The 21,792-nt window shown below is 41.8% G+C and overlaps 1 protein-coding gene across 1 annotated transcript in view; it reads left to right on the plus strand.

The window, feature by feature from the left end:
- Window positions 1–15,586, plus strand: part of LOC145449902 (uncharacterized) — a 63,222-nt gene extending 47,636 nt beyond the window's left edge. The window contains exons 3-7 of the mRNA XM_080328342.1: window positions 1,223–1,358; window positions 3,820–5,262; window positions 14,958–15,328; window positions 15,385–15,492; window positions 15,581–15,586. Of these exons, the coding sequence (XP_080184468.1) occupies window positions 1,223–1,358; window positions 3,820–5,262; window positions 14,958–15,328; window positions 15,385–15,492; window positions 15,581–15,586 (2,064 nt within the window). The remainder of the gene's footprint in view (window positions 1–1,222; window positions 1,359–3,819; window positions 5,263–14,957; window positions 15,329–15,384; window positions 15,493–15,580) is intronic.
- Window positions 15,587–21,792: the final 6,206 nt, after the last annotated feature.

The following is a 21,792-nucleotide window of genomic DNA, read 5'->3' on the forward strand; positions in this document are numbered from 1 at the left end:
CCAATCACATGACTATTTACCATACCTGATACATATTCCACACCATGCGAGAGATGCCTATACTCGAAAGTACGAATTACCACCACGGCACCGGTTGAGCGATCCATATACCGAAAAGTGTTACCGGTTCAACACGAGTTTCGAGACACCGGTTGAGCGATCCCTATACCGAAAAGGGTTACCGGTCGAGAGATGCCTATACCAACCCAGGCACCGGTCGAGCGGAAGGGGGGGTCAAAAGGGTCACCGGTTCAACACGAGTTTCGCGGCACCGGTCGAGCGGGCCCTATACTACCCCATGCAAAAATTAGCCGCTCACGAGTGATCACATACACTACTTGCGTCAGGGTGTGCAATCTTCGTCATAAGTGGATCAGATTATATTACAACCGTGAAACTGTGCCCCACACATGAGATTTGTGTTGATTGCAAAGCCTGCCACGTTGGAGGTCGGGATGCTGTGAAGTTTGAAAGCTAGACCGTCTCGTTCGCAAAGAACCTAGATACGTTGTGCATTGCGTTCATTCAGGGAAATTGTCAACATTTGCATCCATCTTAACAACTTGGATCATAATGTATGGAATTCTAACTTACGATTGGTTTCTGTATAAATATATGAGAAAAAAGTAATATAAATCTCGTAATGACAAAATGTTTAGTGATTGTATAATACTTTTGCTTTAAATATTACGGAAATACCATTGTCTATAAAATATCGGGTTGCTTTCATCACTGCTACGAGTGCTACGTGCTTGGCAGGGAAGTGAGTCATGTCAGATACAACCGGGAATTATATGATATATAAGTCAAGTAAATTGGTTTGTGAGCCCCTAAATCACAAGAGCATCCTTTGTCAAGAATGAGAGGCCCCTGTGAGCCTACAACAAAGACCAGATGTTTTATGAAACTACCTATAAGATAAGAATTGGACATTCCGCTTGAGTGACATGGTTTAGTGAGACTGAGCGTGCCCAGATTTTTGAATAACTCCTGCAATATATACCGTTTGATAAATACAACTGTTGTCGAAACAATGTGAATTTACGTCGAGTATTGTTACAACGACAACATGGGGACACAGCCAACGCTCATCATCACACAACACTACTCCATCTGCGTCAAAATATACATGATTGTAAAATTTCAACTTATCAATAATTAGCACCCTTCTTCATTAGCATCCTTCACTTAAGGATAAATTTAGATGTAATTCGATACGCAGATTAATCAAAATGACAATTTCATTCCAGTTTCCCTGATTAAAGGCGTCGGCCGCGATGTGAAATTGAATGTGAGCGGTCAAGGAAAAGTAGAGATCAACCAAACCACACTGAACGTCGTAACGCCGCGATATGAAGGTGAGCTTGGTTAATTAGTTCCTTGTTCGCACTGTTGCTTATATGAGTGTTGTAATCAAAGATATGCTATCCAGGAATAGGTCCATAAACGAATTGTATCATTGCAGTTCAGGGCTGTTATGACTCGAGTCACGATTTTCTGATGAGTCGACTTGACTCGACTCGAGTCATTTTCTCAAAATACGGAAATGACTCTACTCGACTCGAGTCAATCTGTGTATTGACCCGACTTGGACTCGAGTCATTTGCGCATGACTCGAACCGAGTCATGTGAATCGAGACTCGGACGGCCAATTCCAAGATTTCATTGTAATTTCGAACACTAGGAGAGTAACCCCACTATTGGGATTTCCTGTATTGGTACTGGTACTTGCAAATGCCACCAACGCTGCTGAAAGTAGTATATTATGAATGCAAACACATCGTTATCACTGAAGAGAGTTCCAAAAGGTGGATTTACAAGACGTTACTGGAAACTGAGCAGTCAACACAATGGCTTGGACTCGGACTCGAACCATAATTCCATGACTAGGACTCGACCCTAAGCTCGCTGACTTGGACTCGGACTTGACTCGGTGGCGAATTGAAAATTACTCGACTTGATTCGAATCAAGACTATAAAAGTCAGATTGACTTGCGACTTGGTTACAACCATGTTGCAGTTTCATGGCCGCCTAATCCAAGTGTGCTGTTTCACTGCAGCGTGATTTGAGGCAATGCGTCAACATCGAATCAGCTGAGCCATTCAGTAGTGTATAGAGTCGCGTGATGGGGATACCCACGTTAAGCAAGATCTGATTCACACATTCACGTCTCGCGATCTTGGTACTGTATTGTAGCGACTGCCATCCGTACGTATTCTTTCACATTCCATGTACTTCAGCAAATGTCCGAGACGATTTATTACGAGTGGTCCAATATAGTCCTACCATCCAGCGTGCTATATAGATTTTCACACTATTGATGTACCATTCAGATAAAAAGCAGAAGGCAGATTTGGGATATACTTGCAACACTTTCATAAGTCCGATTGTCAGCAGGACCGAAATATCACTTCGTTTGGCCCTCCCAAAACGTTGTTCTTGCACCCCCCTCATACGGTGATAACCAAACTTCCTTTTCGGCCTAAGTTTACTCGCTGCCGATCGTTTTGGCACACTTCTCGGAGTCGCGTGTTCCATGACCTAAAACTTGTCTTGGTGCGTCGAGGTGGTAATGGCTGACGCCGAAATGCCCCCTTCTGTAAATCCTGCGTATTTTTCTTTGTGGGTAGGTTATCCCCAGTAATCAATGATAAGGTTGCATAAATTTTCAAAGAATACTTTATAGTTTATGTTAATTCATGAAATAATTTTGGGCCCCCTTTCGAGTCCCCCCTTATTTGTAGTGTTATTGGCCGTCTGGATCATGATGATGCTCCATGAAATTTTGAAAGTGACCAAATGCGATCAACCGTTAAATTTGTGCGAACCATCTGCCAAATCAACTTTTGAAAACTAGTTACTCGAGTACTTTGATATCTTTATTTTATACCCAAAGTAGTTCTGACATGTCTTTGCAATTGATAATTCTACTTATGATTGAGTGGAAACTTACAGCGTCACGTTCACATCTATACTTAAGTACGGCAACGCTGACTACTTTGATCACATCTGCTTAAAAGTCGCCTATACAATGTTATACAAAAAACACGGATGCCTGAGGTATAAAAAAAACTTATATGCATAACCCCAAGCCATGAATAAGTAATTTAATATTGAACAATAAAATTAATTGCATTGAAAAAAGATTTAATGTAACGGTGACGATTTAAATGTAACGGTGCAGCACCTTTAGGCTGCAAAACATAACAAAAACATATTCTTTATTATTATGAAGAAATAGCAATGTTACTTATCTTTGGTTGTTGTCACCAACATGACAATATGCGTAATGTCAATCAGCATTGCAGCAGAACGCTTGCTGCAATAAATTTGACAACATACTCATATCGATTCAGTTTGTGAGCAAATATCTATTGTCAGCATCACGGGTAATTAGAACGACAATGGAAAAGTATCCCGAGTAATTATCAAAACTACTGCGCTGTTCAGGAATGCTCATCAACGGGCATGCCAGCAGATCTAGAGTAAATGCATGGTTCGAAATTACCCACTGAAAATATTTAGCGACAAGAACCTATGTTGCGTGAAAGGATATGTTGACTGATCATCCACGTCGTTGATTCTGCTCTAGTAAATGTAGAAAACCAAACATCCACAAATATCCTAGTAAATAACGAAATATATTAGATTACCATCATTCTGGTGTCATATCGGTCGTGGTCAATATTAAGCATAAAAAGGATATAGTCTTTACCAGAACTGAAGATTCTGTGTATTGGAGAGGACGAAAGTATAGCTTGAATGTCATAATTTTCTTTAGTAGAATATTATGAAACAAGAACAATATTATCTTCCAGAGACGTGTTCAGCCCTGATCAAATGCATAAACGACAATGCAACTCGGAAGACAGTGGATAATATTCTTGTAGACTTCGCCGACGAGGATCTCAACAAACCAGATTTCCAAGTTCATCCCCAGATGAGGCGGGTCAGTAGGTCAACATATTTCAAAGGTGATTATGAAGACGTGGAAGACTTCGAAGTAGCAATAAAAAGAAACTGGTTTTGGTGGCAAAAAAAAGAAGTCGTGCAAAATCAATTTAGAAAGGAGTTTGGATTCCTCCGGCAAATAGATGACGACGAAAAATTAATCACGCTGGATGAGGTTTTGCTACAAGATATCGGGAAGCAAAGTTCTGTCACTGCCATTGTTGCGTCTGCGGGATCTGGAAAAACCACTCTCATGCGCAGAATCGCTAGAAAAACTTTAGGCCATTCACTTTCAACTACAGAAGCTATTTCAGGCCCCTCTCTGCTCCAATACAAAATGATACATTACTTAGAAATTAAAGACATACATTATACGGGATTAATCAAACCATCAAAATTTCTCTTTGGCGACCTCTATCCGGATGACATCGCTGAAGGTAAGGCATACCAGTGGTTGTTGGAAAATCAATCAGAGGTAGTTATCTTTTTCGATGGTTTGGATCAGGCCATTTGGCAAATCAATAACAAAGGTGACAAGAACATTAATCCTTTTACTCCAGCCGACGTATCAACGATCATGTACAATATTCTTTCACGTAATCTACTCGCTGGTACGAAGATCGTCATCTCTTCGAGAGAATTTAAAGTCTCAGATTTACCTGCGGAAGCCCGACCTGCCGACATCATAACACTTTCTGGTCTGTCGCTAGATGATGCACAAAAGCTTTTTGTGTTTCTGATATGTCATGATGGAAATAAAGCATGGGAAAGGATTCAACAAATGTCACCAAGGCTGATCAACTTGGTTTCCATTCCTGTTTTTCTGATCTTGACCGCAGTGATAATGGCCAAAGATCCGACCAAAACTCCTCCCAAGACAGTCACTGAACTATACAAAAGAATCATTCGCACTCTTAGTGATGTACCTAATATTAGAAAAGCTGAGGATATCGTCGAAATAATCACGAAATTGAAAGCGATGGCATATCGCGGCATGAAAGAAGGGAGAGTCGTGTTTTATGAAAAGGATTTGAAGATGTTTGGAATTTCAAAAGACGAAGTTCATGATCTGATGATAAAGGTTCCCGGATATAAACTACTCAGTCGCAATCTATTGGAAGGCGATTTCATATTTTTTTTCTGTCATCAAAGTATTCAGGAATTCCTTGCGGCAGGCTTTGTAGTTGAAATGTCGCTTATAAAGTTCACAAGATTCATCTATATACATCTTCACAAAGAGCGATGGTCAGTCGTTCGTAGATTCGTGTGCGGCATCATTTACGATAACCCACCGGATTATCCTCGTGAAGGTAATTCTACAGTTTAAATGATGTACTTTTCTAGAAATATTGGCGTATTCCCGCTACTTTGAAAGCCGTAGTACAGATATCTATGAAACATATTTTTAGTTTGATATAATTAACCCAATGTATTCATTTGAGTTGTTTCAGAATGATCATATCCATGCCCCGAATACATTCACGAATATATTATAATTATGAATTACTGATAATTATTAATATAATTTTGAAGCGAATAGAATGCAATAGAACGGCCTTTGACATACGTAAATCGCAAAACTTTTCTATATTACAATGATATTTTCGCTTATCATCAGGGCACAGGGATCCGCAATGATGCAAAGGTTTTGGGTATCTCATTTCCACGAGATAGCAATCATGAGCCTAACGGTTCAATATTTGAACTCGATCAACCCTTTTAAATCTTTAAAACATGAACAAGTGTAGTATGCTACGTGAAGTATGCCACCGTTTGTTTGCAAGTATATGGTGCTAGAACAGGCCTGGGCAAAGTGCGGCCCACGGAGCTATTCTTTGCGGCCCGCGAAAGGTTGCTTGAATTTCAAAATACACGACCTACTTTTTAATTTTGCTGTCTGGACTAAAACCATAGGATGCATAAACTGAATTCGTTTACCATCAAGCCTGTTCATTAACATGACACGAATATGTTTAAGGAGTATTAAGTCGGTTTTATTACAAAAACACGAAGACATACACTCGGTCAAGGGACGGCGAATTTCGGAAGAACTGCAAGCTTGGCTCAACATCATCAACACAGACCCATTTCGCCAAGCTGAACATGAACACTGCTCGGAAGCTAGCGAGCAAGACAATAAGCTTTATAGTATCCTCTGGCACAGGGGTGGGCATGTATTCTCCTTCGCGGGCCAAATGAAAAGTAAAAAATACGTTGGCGGGCCGAGTGATAAATTTTCGATGTATTCTCCAGCGTATTTTAATTTTATTTTTAAATTACATTGTTATTAAATGCTGCTCGCTATCATGCCACCGCGGTCTATACCTACAACGTTAGCATGCGACCGATCCCTATCTCTGTAACGCTATCATGCCGCCGAGAGGAGCCGAAACACCACTTCATCACCCTATAACTAGAACGTTAGCATGCCACCGCGCGTATACCTAAAAACATTAGTATGCCACCCCCGGCGGCCGCCGCCGCCCATACCCGAAAAAGTTAGCATGCGACCGATCCCTATCTCCGTAACGCTATCATGCGACCTAGAGGGGGGGTCAAAAAGGTTAGCATGCCACCCCCGGTTTCGCGTTAGCATGCGACCCCGCCCATAAGCCACAATGGTCGTTCGCGAGCGATCGACTATACTACTAACGGTGCAGCACAATGACAGTAGCAATAGCCATTGTCGTCGAGCGATCGTTCGTTGCAATGAGCGATCACGGTTAGTATTCTATAACTACGGATTCAAACCCTAATTCTCAAATCATAATTGAATCACTCCGATGCTAACTGAATGAACAGATCACATGCAATCGCTCTTACAGAGACGGATATTTCCCATCATAGCCTTATGTGTATTTTCTAAACTTTGAAGGATTCACGTATTAGCATGTTATCATATGACGTTGCAATTAACTCGCCAGCGTCTCACGTCATTATGCAACTCGCAAATGAATGTCAGCAATACGAGATACTATCTGAGTTGGCTATTTATTTGGGGTTACCAGCATACGTCCTCTTTTAAGAGGAATTGTCCTCTTTTTTGACGTTTTTGAAAGTGTCCTCGGAAGAAGCCCTTATGTCCTCTTTTTTGAGATTTCGTCCTTATTTCTGAGAATTTAGGTCATATCTATAGCAAAATGCGACTGATATGCCGTGAATCAGCACCGAAGTGACGCGCCGGCGAGTATTTCGGAAGCTGGGCGGAAAGTTGACCCTTTTTTTAGTCAACCGACCACAAAGTGGAAAAAATTATCCGTTTTTTGAGACTTCTCAGATTATGCCAGTCTGAAATTTCTGAAAAAGTGTCCTCTTTTTGTGGCAACCCTAATTTATTGAAATAACCATGTATATATGGGAAGAATGGAACATAAATCCAACTCAATAGTACAATGTAATAAGTATAGCTCGATTAATGTTAAGATCGTATAGACCAGCGGTTATCAATAGGGTTAGTTCAGATATCAATAATTTTTACGATCCGGATAACGAGTATATCCGTATATTTGGAATTCAGCTATCTGGTTAACCGGATAGTAACTGCCAAGTGCGACAACCGATTTTACCAGGTTTGCAGGAAACATGGATTGCAAAATAACAACAGTGTTGTTGTAGATCTGTACGACCACGTTGCGACATGTGTATCCGTCCGTTAGTTTGCGATAGTATACGGCTAGTCCGGGGTCTACGGATAGCAGCTTACAGTTTATACTTAACTGGCACTCCGCAGTAGCTGACACGAACGTTCTGTGTACTGTGTAGTTCTTGACTGGCAGTTCAATAAACGACAACATTGTTTTTTTCAGCTATATTGTAGGATGGATAGTAATTCGGATAGTTTAAGCAGTAAGTACAGCGTACACCAGGGGTGGGCAAACTTTTGAGCTCGCGGGCCGCATTCGACATCTGAATCCATTCGCGGGCCGCACTATATAAAATTGGGACTATACACCAAAACGCAGTATTGGTATTTGATTATATCATATAGTGATGACATGGAGATAGTAATAATGTGCTTATTCAATGCAAACCAAACATTACTTTGATGATATCAGACAAGCGTGAGAAACAGTGGCGAGATTTCATAGGCTGGTCGACCTCAATAACCAATTTGTCGGTTGTCCCGATTCTTAGAACAGGATTGAAATTTGAATCTGTGAGCAGCGATCTGTTCATAGATTTACCAATTCCACTTTTGGTACAGTTCCAGGACACACAATGCTGGCAGCATCATAACCATGTTAGCTTCAAAAACGCTTCTACTATGTGAAGACAAAATATAAATACCCTAATTGTACGCATACAGAGAACGAATCTACCTAAGACACGCGCGAATCGTTATTATAAGCACACCACTGAAATATTTAAAACTGAACTGGCCAATCTGAAATCACACTCGTGATCCGAATTATGTCAATGTCGTTTAGGATTTCTGTGATGTTTACCAGTTGAAACCTTTTAAACTGCGTGGGCCTTGAGATCGGGCTGTCGCGACAGAAATTGAACATAAAAGTAATATAGGAAGTATGTACCCTAGAATCGTTTGTAAATCGCGCGGAGCGCGCAAAAAAATTCAGTTGAGCTCAGCTACGCGCCCCTTTCAGATGCTTTCACGACCCCCCAAGGAGGGTGCGCCCCTTCGTTTGACAACCACTGTCTTAAAATTATTATGGTGAAATATACTAAGAAAAAGGTTAATCAAGTCCCTGCATTAATTCGATTTTTGGTACGCATTTTATCAATATTTTTGATAAGTTTCTTTAGACTCTCGCGGGCCGCACAGAACGGTGTCGAGGGCCGCATGCGGCCCGCGGGCCGTAGTTTGCCCACCCCTGGCGTACACGATTCTCCTCAATCTGAGTCAATTATACGATACGCGCTAGGTCAGTGTTTCCCAACCTTTTTCCACCCACGTACCACTTCGAGGTTTTATGCAGTGCTTGCGTACCACCTACATAAGTTACGCGCGCCGTAGGCGGTCAAAAATGTTGCCATCATTTATGACGTCAGAATCACGTATATGACCTATGTGGGTGTAATAGCTATGGCGATTTTTTACTCAAAAAATGGAGGGTTTTGACCTAAAAAGCTTTTGACCTCAAGTATGCAAAGCAGGTGTTTTTGCACATGATGTTAAAATTGTACTACTTATATTCCTTTCTAAATGGGAGAGTATGTCCTTACGAAGTAGTTTGGCCTGAAAAGGCATATTTGACTTGGAAACTGACAAATATTTACATGATAAAACTATATTTTAACGATATCTTGCGTCATGAAGAATTCCAGTAGTCACACCACGTATTATGGTAGAAGTAATTAAAACTTGTTGTAGTTCAACGAAAGATACTTTTCTACATTCTGGGTAGAAAGTGTCTTCCTAACTAAGTAGCTTGCCAATAATGGAGAAAGAACGTTCAACAGCAGCAGTTGTTGGTTGACAACACTGAAGTTGTGCGTACACTGCTGGTGACACACCGTGCCGCTTCATTGTGACAATGCTGTCTACATCACAATTTTTCGCTTCTTGATATAAGAACCATGCAATGCCCAAGCAGTCTTACTTCAGATAGGATATTGCGCTACGTTGACCATAACACCATGTCAATTGTCAACCTATTTGTTTCGTTTGACCGTTTATGATTCACGATGAGCAGACACTGGCCGTCTATAACGGTATAGGCCTATAAAGTAGGCTACAAGTTGTAAAATATCGAATGATAAGTTCACCGACAGTGCAATAACTACGATAAAAGCGAATTGGAGGAGTCAGAAATATTTTGGCTGCGTAAACAATTTTGACAAAATGTTGACATATTTTGGCATGTTTCAAAATCAACCCCACCTGAACTAACTCCCTTCGGTCGAAAAAAAAAACAGAATCTACGAATCTACTCGCGTACCACCTGGAAGACCTTCGCGTACCACTAGTGGTACGCGTACGACAGGTTGGGAACCACTGCGCTAGGTGATATGCGAGATGCCAGCGATGAGTCACGTCATATAGCATTATACCATAACAGATAGGAGAGAGAGGGAGCCAGAGCTTCACAACGTGCAGTATTCGAGCGAATACGACCGCAGATTTAATGTGCATTGCTTCTGTAATATCATCCTTATAAAGCACAATCAATTGTGGAATCTTGTAGATGGGACCGCAGTGTTGTAAAAAAGAGCCCACAGGCAGTGAATGCTCTTTCTGCTTCCCTAGAAATGGGCTGAATAGTAAGCAGCACTTCCTAGAGATTCTGCAGGTTGGCAGGTAGTAAGACTTTAAAATTATTTAGGACCTTCATTCTGCTAGGTTTGGAGTACTGGAAGGACGAGTAGCTGATACTGGAATTGCTACCGTCTTGATAGCTCGCTCTAATTTCACCTTGAGAGACTCAGGTGATCAGGCGTGCTGCCGGTCGAAAAATAAGTGGGTTTGAAATAAAAGAGGGTTCGATGTATTTTCGAATTAAGTATCATCGAAAATCAATTGCGCGTGCACATGTTTGCGAACATCCGAAGACATTCGGGTTCGCGATGTCACTCTTTAACCACACAACCGCTAATCAGCATACACTTAACGGCATATTGTCTCCAATCCATAAAGATAGGCGCCAATCCATAAAGATAAGAGCCAACGCATGCTAGGCCCGAGACGCGACACTTATACACAAGCGATGATATATGTTTCGTACCAGGCCTATGGCAGATGATATTGTGCAGACCAGCGATGGTATGATGTGCACTGTGCAGTGTGTACAGTAGGGCTGTTCAAAAAAACTTTTTTCCCGATTCAAGACGGTCACCTCTTAAATCGTCAGGTTACCCTAAAAAACGCTGCACACCAAATTTGGTTCAATTCTAACAACTATAGGGCTCCGCAGATCCAATTGAATATTTTAATTGAAACAGTAAAATTAAAAAAAAATTCAAATTTTTCTGTCAACCCCATGTAATTGTTGAGCTGTCTTCAGAAACCATGCAGCGGAGTTATTGGAGTTTTTCGTTGACATTTCTCGGATTATCCTTGATTGGTGTCCTCGCAAACGTGGTCCACATCGCATATGGAAACGGATGAAGAGCTTGGTATACTATCCAGGAGCACTCCAAGTACCGAATTGTGCCTGTTCGTGATGCTATCCATCACTGGCAGGCAGTGGTTCAATACATGGGGCAGGGTATCGGTATGCTGTCCGCACTTGCAGCAGACCACACTTGGCTCCACACATTTCCTAAACAGACCCCGATCGACCGGAGCGGCAGAAGATTGAGTCGAGCTTTAAGCATCCAGCTACGCTCGACCGCCATCAGGACGTTGGAAGACCAGAGAAAGCGGTTGGAGCTCCCGTACCGGCTGTGACACTCCACAGTTTTGCCTTGGTCAGGGAGCTCCATCCAGCGTGTCTTCCAACGTTGGTTCACCTCGATGTGAAGGAATTTGCTGAGACGACCCAAATCCTGACAGCAGTCGGCATCCAGAGCCAACTAATAGAGCCCGTCTTCGGTAACAAACCAGCGAGCACCGACACGCCTAGCAGCGGGTCGGACCTCGGTCCAAAGCCCGTCACCGTACGCCCTAGAGTCGCGCCCTGTTAGACTCACTCAGTTTGAAAATCTGACTGCCAGGGCCTCCGACGCTTCTGAGACTCGGCAAGCTCGGCGGTCAACCAACGCCAGCATTCCACGTGCAACCGCACACACAGAGGGGTCAGTGGAGTTGACCATCTTGGCGGCCTGGGAAAGCCTCAGCACGTCCGCTTGGCAGCAGAGGTTGGGGATTCCCAGACCGCCAGACGTCAGCCTAGCATGGAAGAAGGGCTGACACGCTCTGTTCGGGAAGCGGAATTCCACCTTCACCAGCGTGCAGATGCGCACATCCAGGCGACGCAAATCGCCACGGAAAAACTTGCGGATCATGAACTGAAAAAGGATTCTTGGAATAGCGAATCTCTGCAGTGCGAGCAGCTTCTGAAAGGAGGTGAGGTGTGACACAAATAGCCTGTCACAATAGGCCTCGAAAGTTGAAAGGACCACCCTACCTTTCTCGGTTGCCTGGTACCCCATGTTCTTGCCCAGGTATCGCACGAAAGAGTCACGATCGAGGACCCGGACCTCTCCGCCATCAAAGTGGAACGGGGCTGAGTCCACGATCGATCGGCATCCCATGAACCCCACACGACACTTGCCTGGTTTAAACTTCATACGAGAGCACCGAGAAAATTCATCGCACAGATCTAATTGCGCTTGAAGCTGGACGCGAGACGAAGCACACAGACAGGTGTCATCTGCGTAACCCTGAACTCTAACAGTGACGCCCTCCGCCGCGGAAAACCGATAACCGCCGCTCTGAAGCCCAGCAACGCCACGCAGAAGAACCTCCATGATCAGGTCGAAGGTGATAGCCGATAGAGGGCATCCTTGACGGACGCCCTTCCCCGTTGGAATGGGGTCAGTCGGAACAGAACTGGTCGTGACTGAGAACACGTTAGACGCGTAAATATTGGCTATCACCTCTACCAGATACTCCAGGGCGTTAATGTGCCTCAGGACCTCGATCACAGATCCATGCCGAACGGTACCCAACGCATTGCGGATGTCAAGCTAGGCAATATAAACATCCTGCCTTGACGACTTGGCATCCGCAAGCAAGGATTCAAGCATAAACACGAGTTCGAAGACCCCCTCTCGCGGAACAAACCCCTTTTGCTCCATGGAGATGACATCTCCATCGGATGCCCAGCTCTGAAGACGGCGAGCGATTACGGACGCGTATAGATCTTATACTGCGTCCTGGATAGCGCTACGGGTCTCCAGTTGCCAACGTCTTGCATGTCGCTGTCGCGGTCCTTTAGAATTAGGATTACCCGCGACGAGCTCCACACAAGTGAAATTCGTCGGTAACGCCTACATATTTCGGAAGGCTCAGAGAGGATTTCTCCCTTGGGGTCAAAGCGTTTCCAAAATCCATAGGTGACACTGGGATAATAACTTTATCGACAGAGAAACTCGTCAGCCGATATAATTTGGTTAACTTTACTACTAGACCAGAGGTCTCAAACACGCGGCCCTCGGGCTGCATGTGGCCCGCCAGAGCATTTTGTGCGGCCCGCGACGACATTTTAGATTTTTATTAATTTGACAATATATAATTGTTTCATATATATGTTTCATATTTTCAAATGCTACCATGCAGTGGAAGATTCACAATTTCGCCACATTTCCAATTCATAATGATAAAACCTGACCCTTAGACGATTCGTGACTGAAATTTGTGAGTTGGACTTGGACGCGACCTTTCTTAGAATTACTCAGAAACGGGCTATCTCGATGGCAAAAGGACAATGACTCGAGTGGACTTGGAGTGACTCGGAATGCCGTAAATTTGTTGGAACCATGGACACAACAAACTAATCTCGTATATCGGGGGAATAGTAATAGATCAGAAGGTCGCAGCTTGGTATTTTGCTAACTAAGCAAGTAGTTAGGGCAACGGTTAGCAATCTGTTAGTTACATCTTTGGTCGCTAAACCATGTTATTAAGGCCACATAAAAGGTACGGAGTACCGTAGTGGTACGCTCCAACGATGTAACAGCAATGGGCCGTTCGGCGTTCCGACATTTCAATCACTAGAACACATTCGTTATTATATTTATATTTATATTTTATTTATATTTTTTCTGCTCCTATCTTTGAAGATATTTGGCCATGAGACTATTAGCCTATATCAGAAGTATACCCGAATCCTGGATTGGAATTACAATGCTCAACTTAAAAAATTTTTCATATCAGATCAGTCTCTATTATCAATCTGATAAGTTAAAAATATGCATAGTAGCTTAAAAATTATAACCCGATAGCTTTATGATGGCATCATACATTTGTCCGTCCATACGGTGTCTATATCTTATAATTAATGTATATCAAGTAAAACAACAATTCTATTCAAATAGTTATAAATGTGATGATTCTTTTCGTGTCAGGCATAAATTGATACAAAATTAATCACATTTAACGATGTGTGTTTACTGTCAGTCTGCTGGATCGGCTCACTTTCAATAGGACAATTCATTCCCGCCAAAGAAGGCCTACTTCGAAAGACATAGAATACCCCTATAAATGCTGCGGCCCGCGGCGTCGTTAAAACTGGAAAATTGGCCCGCGAGCACATTTGAGCTTGAGACCTCTGTACTAGACCTACTCAATTCTTCCGTTCGGCGACAACATAGTCCTGTATTTGGACGACAGACAGCCACCTAACAATCGGGAACATGGATCGCTAGACCTGTATTTTGAAATGTGAATGTCAATCGTAGGCCACTCCTCGCTAATAATCGCGAAGACAATGTGGATTTGAGAACAGCATTGTCGTACTGGTGCCGCCGTGTCTGTGTCACGCTGATCAATCAACATGCCGTGCAATTCTTAATTAAGATTTCAAGGCGAGCAGGTGCAGCAAATTAGCGGGCGATATCGATTGCCGACAACTTCGTCTTGGCAATTACGTTTCGCGTCGGCCAATTAGAATAGATTTTCCTAAAATGCGTCTCTCGTTTTAGCAAGGCGAGAGAGAAATCGAGGGAAGAAAGTTGAGAAGATAGGCAACTGCCACAGCTGAAATGTAGCTGAACAAGCGTAGAATTCGTATGGAATTAGTGAAATATAACGACATATTTTATCCTTTCGACAAATTCGACGCATAATTCCAATATTTTGTAGGGCTTTTAGTCCCCTTAAATAGACGACATTAAGACGCCATATTCGCAAATATTAGAGGCTATATTTGACATAAGTGTTTAGGGGTTTGAAAAGGGGGGTTGAGGGGGGTTCCGACCCCCTAACCCACCCACTCCCTCGATACGTCACTATGTGTGTGTCAAATCCCTTACTTTTGCTTGTTCCATGGTCGCAATCGCTCATTTTTACCCTGCACAGTGCATATGAACATTTGCCCAGATCCTGTAATTGTGACGTATGCCGTCAAGACCGTCAATCACCACCATACGTGTTTCGTCACAGTGTCGTCTCAGACAATGAAGCGGCAAGTTCTCACTCGATCGATTCGTTCGCAGCTCGAGAAGTATAAGAAAAGCGGCGATCGCGAAGTTTACGCCGCGTCATTCGACATTTTAAAACTCTTCCCACCTCGACACTGTGACAAAACACACATGGAACTGTGGACAGCGATCTACGAATCAGACGACGACGTTCTCATGAAAAGTCTTGATGTCATCGATGTAAATTGGGTCTCATTGAGTCGAGATCAAGCTCATGTCATTGGAACGCTCGTAGCGAGGAGTCAAGGACTTAAGAAGTTGAGTTTATGCGGCTGCCATATCGACGACGAGATATTGGCCGTCATTGCGAGGTGTCTCAAGGATGCCGTTCACGTGAGTCGCTTCATTACATTATAGCTTTAGGAAGAAGACAACGAGAACCGTTTCAGGTGAAGGCCGTGTATTTTGGTGGCGACAACAAGATCTCAACAGGCGCGCTCTGCTCGTTTCTCGGACATCGTCGGATTGAAGCAATGTCTGGAAATCTGCACTGGGAAGTGAGCTCATATTCAATACGAATACATTGAATCATTAAACACGCGATCAATATATAACACTGCTCAACAAAATGAATTTTTTTTTCAGGCATAACATCTGATAGCCGTTTGTGGGGTTTTTGAGGTTGCAGATTTCGAATATCACATTAGCTTTGTCAGATTGGCTCCTTGTCAGAAGATATTTATACCCCTAAAAATCCCAAAATTACTGTATTTACCCTTAAATATTTCACTTGCTGGGAAGAAAATCGTAGTTTTGTCTAATTTTTGTACTGCGCATAAATATATTATTGACTGTGAAGAACCCTCTTGTCGTTCTCAGTCATTCTATCAATGATGCGAAATATTTGTTTGTCAAAAAAGCAGTTTGTGAAGCATAAAAATTGCACTTTTGCACAACAGCTCTATCAATTAGTCATTCTATCAACATTAAGGAGGAGTATAAAACTATAAAATTTGTCCTTGAAAAGCTTAACTGCAGTACTCAAATGCTTTTCATTTCTCTGGACTGGTAACTGGATAATTTTTCCGCTGATTCAACAAAGTGGGTATACCTAGTAACCCTATCAAACGAGAAGCTTAAATAAGATATCTGGTATATTCGAATTGGAATGACGGATTGCAATTTCACATTAGGAAGGAGTTCACTGCCTGTAATTTCTTTTAATGATCACAAAGCACCCAACTACAAACAACTGGTACGAAAATTCGTAGCTGCATATTGAAATCTTGAGCACAAATATGAGCATAAAAGTTATCTTCCTGTTCAGTCATCTTGATATATTTCTTGATCATCTTGTTGATTAGCAAGGGAAGAGGTTCTACCAAAACATCAGAACAGCAACAAAAAAGATATCAGGGCAGATGAGATGGACAATTGAATATATTATGGGAGACCTTTGCCGGAACCTTTCGAGAAACTGCACTAAATAGTAAATAGCTTACAGGCGAAAATCGCAAAAAAACAATTGTGCCTTAAAATCAGGGATTCCGAGCCGGAGCCGTAACCCCGGAGCCATGCATGTTTACCGGAGTTGGAGCCGGAGCAGGAGCTCTACATAAAATTCAGCCGGAGCCGGAGCTGGAGGCAGTTATTGGAGGGGTAGCTCCGGCTCCGACGTATTTCATAAGATGCTATTATATATGCAACAGCCACATCTGCTGAGTTCACATAATTCAACTGAGGCCTTTGCGTAATTAAGAATATTTTCCTCTTTGGCGCTATACCTTTTCCGACTAACCATGTTCCTGGGGATTTAACAGCAGAACAGTCACATGCTCAATGTTCAATTTTCATACATGGGTGCCGAACCTAGGTATGCGAAATATGCCAGTGAATATTGTGGGTATTCGGCATACCCGTAATTTATCATCAGCATAACCTTGTTGGTATACGGTTCGAAAATAATGATCGCTATGTATTACGCGAAATGAGAGAGAGGATAAAAACGTGATTTCGAGCGTAAATTGGGGATGACAGAAGAGTAGCCCGAAACCCCGTGGTATTTTATGTTTGATATGCGATTTCCAATGTCGTGGCGCACAAGACCTAACGGTGATAAGCACCACTCTTTTTCTTTTCACAATAAATAAATTAACGCGATTTCCAATTCCTAATCTTCTGTTTCGTAAATTAATTCTTGATGTCTGCTTGCTACTTCAGTATTCCCGGATTATCGGGCACGGTGACTTGTAAATGTACAATGTGCATATTGCAACAAACAACACATTCATATTCGCAATTTATTCACTATAAGCTTTTCAACTGATCCTCATCGGTAGTGGCCGTCAGTATAATACGGAAATCGCAATTCGAAATGTAAAGATGAAATAGGTAGTGTGACGTAAGAATGGTATAACAACAACAACAACAACAACGAGAGATTTCACAAAACGAGTGCGTTAAGCAAAAATGCATTTGGTGCAATACAAATAAGCTATAATATATATCAAGAGACGCAACACTAAAGAAATACACGGAGAGAATAAAGTCGGTCCTTTTGCCGACAAAGAATTGGTTGCTCGAGTTTTATTATAGCCGAACGCTTGTTCACAGGGCTCTAATGATTTGTAGTAAGTCGGAACTTGAATCTCAATTAGATTTCATACGGATAACCCCCCAGTCTAATGGACACACTGATCACATTGTGAAGTCCACTATTGACAAAAAACTAATTGACTTCAGAGCCACTAAATTCATTGGATCCAGTAAAAGTCCAGTCTATTTACATTTACCATGGATTGGTGAAGTTTCTGGTAGATTTGAGAAGCAAATCATGTCGTCTGTTAGTCAATGTTTCATGTGAGTACAACCTAGGATTGTTTTCACCACAAAATCTCTCTTTCCTGCAACACAGAAGGATGTACTTCCTGCCGCAAAACAGAGTAGTATTATTTACAATTATGCTTGCCACTGCGACAGTCGGTGTGTGGGTCGTATTTAACTTCGTTTGCAACAAAGAATCAACCAACATGTGCCCAAGCAGTTTAAAAAACGACAAGATAGCGTAATCGTTAGGCGTACGGCTTCTTGATCGGTAGGTCGTGGGTTCGGTTCCCGACCGGGTCAGACCAAATACCTGATTAGTAACACTGGCATCCATGGCTTCCTTGCTTCGCGCTCATGCATTACTGGGATAGCATGTAGGGGTGGTACATGACTTAGAAAGCCATGAAGGCTATATCTGCACTTCCTTGTCCAGCGGCATATGCACGTGATGCACTCATGGTATGCATATGCGCAGATCGTGTGTATGTGTATCATGAGTCGAAGTATAAGCCGCTAAAACATAAACGACAAAAATGTCCTTCCTTTTCGTCCTTTCCTGACGTGAATGCTATTTCAGACAGTCAATCGCAGACCAGTAACCCTTTCTTGCGCGACTATGACTAGACCATGGCATGTAACTCTGCAATAGGTCAGCACCTTCTCACGCATCACGAGAGTAGTATAGTAGATCGGTCAACCGGTGGCAGGGGTTCTTATGGGTGCGGCGGCGACTCGTATTGAAAACCCGGGGTGATGACCCAACAGTTTAGACCCCCCGTCTCGGCCGTGATTCGTAATTGATTCTTATGGACGCGGTCGTGATTCGTACTTTCGGTTATAGGGTGCGTTGGTGACTCGTATTGAAAACTCGTGGTCGTGATTCGTACTTTCAGACCTCTCATGCGGTGGTGAATCGTATTGAAATACTCGTGTTGGTGAGTCGTATTTTCAGGTATAGGCTGCGGCGGTGATTCGTCTGTCATGCATTCTTACGGGGTCCCTGCTGATGCACCATGTGTTCTTATGGGCGTGGCGGTGATTCGTACTTTCGAGTATAGGCATCTCTCGCGCGGTGTTGAATATGTATCAGGTATGGTAAATAGTCACGTGATTGGTCCTTAGTTAATGTGTATATAGCAAACTATTATATATGACCAATTTGAAGTAATCCCAACGTTTACGTTAGTGCGACAATGGTATATCGTTATTCCTATGGACGCGGCGGTGATTCGTACTTTCGGTTATAGACTGCGGGTGGTATGTCGTACTTTCAGCAAAAAAGGTGTGAAATAGTTTGCTAAATCTAGGAATCACTTGCAAGGTAATTAGTTAACCACAGAGCCGACGTTGACGGCGATTCGAATACCAACAATAGCCGCGTTCACATACTAACACTCCAAAAAGGTGTGAAATATTTGTAAAATCCTACGACCACTCACAAGATAACACATCAGAGTAGCCATCTCTCGTGGTTTGATGTTACAGAGATAGGAATTACGCACAAGTAATATTTTGGTTATTAGTTTGCCACAGAGCCGGCGTAGACGGCGATTCGAATATCAACAATACCCGCGTTCGCAAACCAACACTTCAGAAATGTGTGAAATAGATTGCAAATCCCGCGCTCGCTGACAAGATAACACCTCAGACATAGCGATCACTCGCGATTTTCTGTTACATACATGCCGATCGTTCACAATGTAATATTTTGGTAATCAGTATGTCACAGAACTGGATTTCGCCGGCAAGATTTAATAAGTAAGGAATAACCGAACCGTCGCAGACAGTGATTCGAATACCAACAAATTCTCACTTATTTCTGATCCAACCATAATCCTTTGCGAAGTTGGCGCTTATTCAAAAAGGTGTGAAATAATTGTAAAATCCTGCGTCGCTGACAGGCTAATGCATCAGTCCTAGCGATCTAGTTATAGTGCGGTGTCGGAATCCATTCGCGGGATGTACTAAAAGTAAATTAAGATAATCCAAACTGAAATATCTCGACATTGACATAGTCTGAATTGAAATAGATTGACAAACATAACTACCATCTTTCCAAGTATCATTTCGATATTATACGCACATTGATTTGAAACAAGTAATGAAACATTACAACTCTATTCACGATCCGGCTTTCCGTTTGTCAAAGAGACATTTTAATATCTTACCATGTTCAAAAGAATTATTCATAACATTAACCGGTGTTAAAAACATAGTTTTCATATACTTTATTATATCACTACAACTCGCAAACATGAATTAATTCATCCTGGTTGTATTCATATGACCGATAATTTTTATTCAACTGTAAAGGTCGTTACTATTCTGTAAGACAAAGTATTTACTAATCGGTACATATACGACTTGACATAAACCTATTACATTTTGAGTATACGAGATTTGAATGTCTGAACAATAACTGAGAATTAAATTATCACAAGTGAATCCTTATATTACAGCGTAAAAGACATTGGAATGTCAGCAACTCTTTACGGTCATAGTTACAACCACATTAACTAATTTTCCCGGCCAACACGTCATGATAATTCCTGAAATCAACACAAACGCGGCCACTGACTTGTGTAAACCACAAAACGGCATCAATTTATTAATCCACTTGTAGCTGACAGATTATTCGAATGCATCGATGGAGAATATTATTGAACTCGTCGATATTGTTACTGCAGCAAATTATCGGTTGCGCCGACTGCGAAAGTTGATATCGAATGGTAAGACTTGATCGCATATTTGTTGAACACAGACATGACAAAGAACATTACCGAGATTTTATAAACTAGTCATATTACTTTTCACATCTATCAATATCAGAATACAAGTCATCAAACTTTTTGTTAAATGTAACATAGCACTTTTGGAATCGGATTCGTTATAGTCATACAAATTGTATTAAACCCAACACCAAAACAAAAGGACTTTTAGGCTCATTGAAATCAAATCATTCGTCCTCGACTTGCGCTTTATTAGATTGCACGCAACAATTCGTTACGAATGATCTGTAACCAAAGTTAAGAAATCTTTGTGTCCACAGATATGGAAGATGAATATAGCTAACACAATCACGAATCGACGTTTCAGAGTATTTCACGGATGTAATAAACTTGTTAGTGTCGCCTATCTAAAAGTATGCATACGTTCGATTTCCATACAGACTGTTGCGATGTTTAGGATTCGCTTACAATGACCAAGAGTGAGGATTTAACATCAATGTCGTTACTGGCGGTATTCACAACAGAGAATCGAAACATTACACAGTGTGAAAATATATCTTTGATATCAAAGCACTATCCCAAGTACACGATTAATACTCAACTTCGTTCACACTTTCTATTGAACGTGCTAAATGTAAAATATCACGAGGTTGCACTCTAAGACTTCGATCATTACAAAAATTGGAATTTGTTCGCTAGATGCATTCAATTCAGTTAGAAATATCTGGTGCACAACAATCGTAATATCAAGGAAGTACTTGCTACACTGTACTTCACTAAACGTGTTTTGCATTGTTGTTCATTGGTAGTATTGATTGAAATTGTTTTTAGAACTCACAAATAATAATTCCCGACATGAAACCTAGCCGCTGAAAGTCGTTACCATCACAACGAAACAATTTGTACGATGTTTGCCAAATGTATCCTATAGTTAGGTGTACTAGAATTATTTGTGTAACACATACACCGACAATGCAATCGAAAATTTTTCCGTTGTCATTCGCTAAAGTAAATGTCATCACAATACTCTGTCATTAAAAGACGTTACTTGTATGTGATTGAATCCCAAACAAATAACTCACTAAACCGAACTCCAAAGAAATTTTACTCACTCGACGGATATGAAACAGCGTCGCTTAATCGGTCTATATCGTTTTTCTAAAGGTAAATCATATCCATCAAATAGAAAACAATTTTCACTAGCGTGGTAATGAAACCGAGGAGTACCAACCATCGTCGAGGAGGTGTTTTATTCAGACATTTTGACTCCGGAAAATCCAAAGCACGAACCCGTACATCGCA

Source organism: Botryllus schlosseri, chromosome 11 (assembly GCF_051294905.1).
Source record: "Botryllus schlosseri isolate E-star chromosome 11, Bs_hap1, whole genome shotgun sequence".
Taxonomy (NCBI): Eukaryota; Metazoa; Chordata; class Ascidiacea; order Stolidobranchia; family Styelidae; genus Botryllus; species Botryllus schlosseri.